The sequence below is a fragment of the Pyxicephalus adspersus genome, chromosome 9 (assembly GCF_032062135.1).
Source record: "Pyxicephalus adspersus chromosome 9, UCB_Pads_2.0, whole genome shotgun sequence".
Taxonomy (NCBI): Eukaryota; Metazoa; Chordata; class Amphibia; order Anura; family Pyxicephalidae; genus Pyxicephalus; species Pyxicephalus adspersus.
Genome location: NC_092866.1, coordinates 748,399 through 752,380, shown reverse-complemented (window position 1 = coordinate 752,380; position 3,982 = coordinate 748,399). Strand labels below are relative to the sequence as shown.

At 49.2% G+C, this 3,982-nt stretch overlaps 1 protein-coding gene across 1 annotated transcript in view; it reads left to right on the top strand.

The window, feature by feature from the left end:
- Positions 1-3,982, top strand: part of ATP2C2 (ATPase secretory pathway Ca2+ transporting 2) — a 37,334-nt gene that overhangs the window by 17,913 nt on the left and 15,439 nt on the right. The window contains exons 9-13 of the mRNA XM_072422694.1: positions 155-223; positions 641-716; positions 1,344-1,410; positions 2,774-2,898; positions 3,216-3,313. Coding sequence (XP_072278795.1) covers positions 155-223; positions 641-716; positions 1,344-1,410; positions 2,774-2,898; positions 3,216-3,313 — 435 coding nt within the window. The remainder of the gene's footprint in view (positions 1-154; positions 224-640; positions 717-1,343; positions 1,411-2,773; positions 2,899-3,215; positions 3,314-3,982) is intronic.

Genomic DNA, 3,982 nt, shown 5'->3' with positions numbered 1-3,982 from the left:
AATGAAGGGGAGGCTGGGGGGCAGATATAATGAAGGGGAGGCTGGGGGGCAGATATAATGAAGGGGGCTCTGGGGGGCAGATATAATGAAGGGGGCTCTGGGGGGCAGATATAATGAAGGGCATGTTTTGCTGATATTTTGTTTCCTCCCGCAGGGTTTGGTTATCGGTGTCGGGGAGAAGTCTCAGTTTGGAGAAGTTTTCAAGATGATGCAGGCAGAGGAGGTTTGTATATAATAATAGGAATGTATCACATGCCCCCCCCCCCCCCGGACGAATGTCCTTACTTCCTGTCCCTGTGACACCATCTTCCAGGTCCAGATTCCAGTGATGGGGCCTTCTCTGCTCTGTTCCTGCATGAGCCTTGCTGTCAGGACAGAGGGGCGCACAGGCCGGGGTATGAGGAGCAGAGTGTTATAATTTCCCCCCTTTAATGTCACCTGATAGCAGGGAATGACCTGGGAATTCCCGCCCCTGAGGTGCTCTCTGTCACCCCTCCTACTTTGTATCCATCCACCAATCCGCACACACCGGTCACCTGTCAGTCATCCCGCTCTGTTACAGCTGAGGGCTCTTGCAGGGTAGCCAATGATGTCACCGTGTGATCCACCAATAAAATCCTTTCATTTCTTCCTCTTTCAGACCCCAAAGACCCCTCTGCAGAAGAGCATGGACAAGCTGGGGAAGCAGCTCTCCCTCTTCTCCTTCGGAATTATTGGTGAGTAATCACATGACATTAGTGTGTATGGGGTCCGAAAATTCTTCCAGAACCCAGAGATGATCCAGAAGAGGGCAGCAAACCCAACGGGTTATAATGTAGTATAATCAGTAATAATGAGGATTGTGGGATGGGTACTTCTGTGTTGTATGATGTTATATATTGTATGTTGTATGATGTGTGTTATATATTGTATGTTATGTGATGTATGTTATATATTGTATGTTATGTGATGTATGTTATATGGTGTATGTTATATATTGTATGTTATGTGATGTATGTTGTATGATGTATGTTATATAGTGTATGGTATATATGGTATATATTGTATGTTATGTGATGTATGTTATATGGTGTATGTTATGTGATGTATGTTGTATGATGTATGTTATGTGATGTATGTTATGTGATGTATGTTATATGGTGTATGTTATGTGATGTATGTTGTATGATGTATGTTATATAGTGTATGTTATGTGGGCTATGTGTGTTATTATTGGCTGGTAAAACAATTCCTGTATGTAGGTGACAGCTGTACATTGAATTGTCTGTCCAAAGTTGCCCTTTAAACAGTTGTGTCCTGAGTCGGGGGGCCCCCTTAGCACTGTAACCCTTTCTGTCTTGCAGGGTTAATCATGTTGATTGGCTGGTTGCAGGGGAAGCCGCTCCTCAGTATGTTCACCATCGGTGTCAGGTAAATTCACATAAGTGAGATCTGAGGGTTTGATGCACATTGCTGCCGGTCACATGATGCACCCCAGAGCCTCGTTATCACATGACGCACCCCAGAGCCTCACTGTCACATGACGCACCCCAGAGCCTCACTGTCACATGACGCACCCCAGAGCCTCACTGTCACATGACGCACCCCAGAGCCTCACTGTCACATGATGCACCCCACAGCCTCACGGTCCCATGGCGCACCCCACAGCCTCACCGTCACATGACGCACCCCACAGCCTCACCGTCACATGACGCACCCCACAGCCTCACCATCACATGACGCACCCCACAGCCTCGCCGTCACATGACGCACCCCACACACTCACTGTCACATGACGCACCCCACAGCCTCACCGTCACATGACGCACCCCACTGCCTCACCGTCACATGACGCACGCCACACACTCACCGTCACACGACGTACCCCGAAGCCTTGCCGTCACACGACGCACACCACTGCCTCGCCGTCACATGACGCACCCCACAGCCACACTGTCACATGACGCAGCCCATCGCCTGTCCATCACACAGCCAGCTGCCCCCCCCGGGGTTAGGATCGGCACGTTCCCAGCAATGACATTTCTTTGAACTCCGACCTCTTCACACATATTTGTCAGAACCATAGATCAAATGTTGTCACAAGGAAACGAAACGACAAGAGATTCATCAGACATGAAAGAATCCGTCACTCCGGAAAATATTTCACTGATGCAACTTGTGACATTTTCTAAAACAAATAATAAAATGTCATTTCACGGCTGCTGCATTGTGGGGAGTGGAGGGGTTCGGCAGCCTCCTTTTATCTGCCTGACCTCTGATGTATCTCTGGGGTTGTAGGGGGCTGCTGTGGTTACTATGTATGTAGGGGGGCCATTGGGGCATCTGTAGGTGGGAACTACTGAGGGTACTGCAAGAACATCTGCATAGTGAGCTATGGGGGGGTCTACTGGTGGCCCTGTTTAGGGTGACTACTGTGGCATCTGCATATTGGGCTGTTTTGGGAGGGGTTCTGTGTAGGGGGACTGGGGGTCCACTGGGGTGACTATGTAGGGGGACTATTGTGGTATCCTTGTAGGACATCTTCATCCATCTTCCTGGTCCTCCCTGCACTGTATGGGTTCCCATCAGGCACCAGAGGTGCTGGGCTCATGTTCACTGCCCACCCCCTGATACTTCCTGGGTATGGGAGGATATAAACCCTCTCTTGCCCTCCCCTCCTTCCCTTACCCACAGTTCAGCCCTCGGTGCCTGTGAGACAGAAATAATCATTGGGGTCACTTTATCTTTGGGGTTTCCGCTCATTTCAGTCATTGTTTCCATTTTCTCCTCGCAGTTTGGCTGTGGCCGCCATTCCTGAAGGTTTGCCCATCGTTGTCACCGTGACGTTGGCACTTGGTGTGATGAGGATGGCCAAAAAGAGAGTCATTGTGAAGAAGCTGCCAATCGTGGAGACTCTGGGTAGAGTATTGGATCAGCACCAGAACAGAATCATCCACTGAGCAATGCGGGCAGTTGTTTGGGGCCCCGTGGATGTCCTATGGCCCAGCTGAACCTTATTTACTATAAATTGATACTTTTCATAGATTCCAAATTTGGGGATTGCAGAGTAGATTTATCAGAAGACTTTCTATCTATAAAGTCAGCTTACTGGTGATGGGGGCAGAGAGGGAAATGGGCATCGCTGGCCCACATAGAAGTCATGTCAGCTGTCATATTGATGAAACCCCCCTGTATATTATTATATACCCCCTAATCACACATCTGTCCTCTCATAGGGTGCTGTAACGTCATCTGCTCAGACAAGACCGGAACTCTGACCGCCAACGAGATGACCGCCACCAAGCTAATCACCTCAGATGGCTTTCATGCAGAGGTGAGTGGCCCAATGGCACCCTTCATGTATTTCAGTAAAGTAAAACAGAACCAAATGTGGGGGTAAGGGGTCAGACTGCCGGTGCCCCCCCCCCCCCCCCATATTGTATATTCATAATGTCACAGTATGGATCACATTCATATAAATAAAATCCATGCAGATTCAGATAGGGCCACAACTCACAGCCAGATATTCATCCAACTCATCTTCTGGTTGGGGCATGTATGTGACCCTTCCCCTTCTAATGATGAGGTTCAAGTGTCCCCAATGAAGGGTCCTGGTATTCCCTCATCATACAGAGATATTGCAGACAATTGCGCTCTTCCTGCCTTGGGGTCACAGTTTGGTTTCTATTCCCCATTACTGTGCCCTGGGGTACAAAGCCCCCTTCATAAAGACATGGGGTCACCAATATGGAGGAACTCCGAGCCCTGACCTCATCCCTACTAAACACCTTTGGGATGAATTGGAATGGTGAGCCAGGTCTTCTCATCCACCATCACTACCTGACCTCACCAATAGGGGGCAAACCCCACCATCAGTACCTGACCACACCAATAGGGGTAAAATTCCCACCATCAGTACCTGACCTCACCAATAGGGGGAAATCCCCACCATCAGTACCTGACCTCACCAATAGGGGGCAAATCCCCACCATCAGTACCTGAC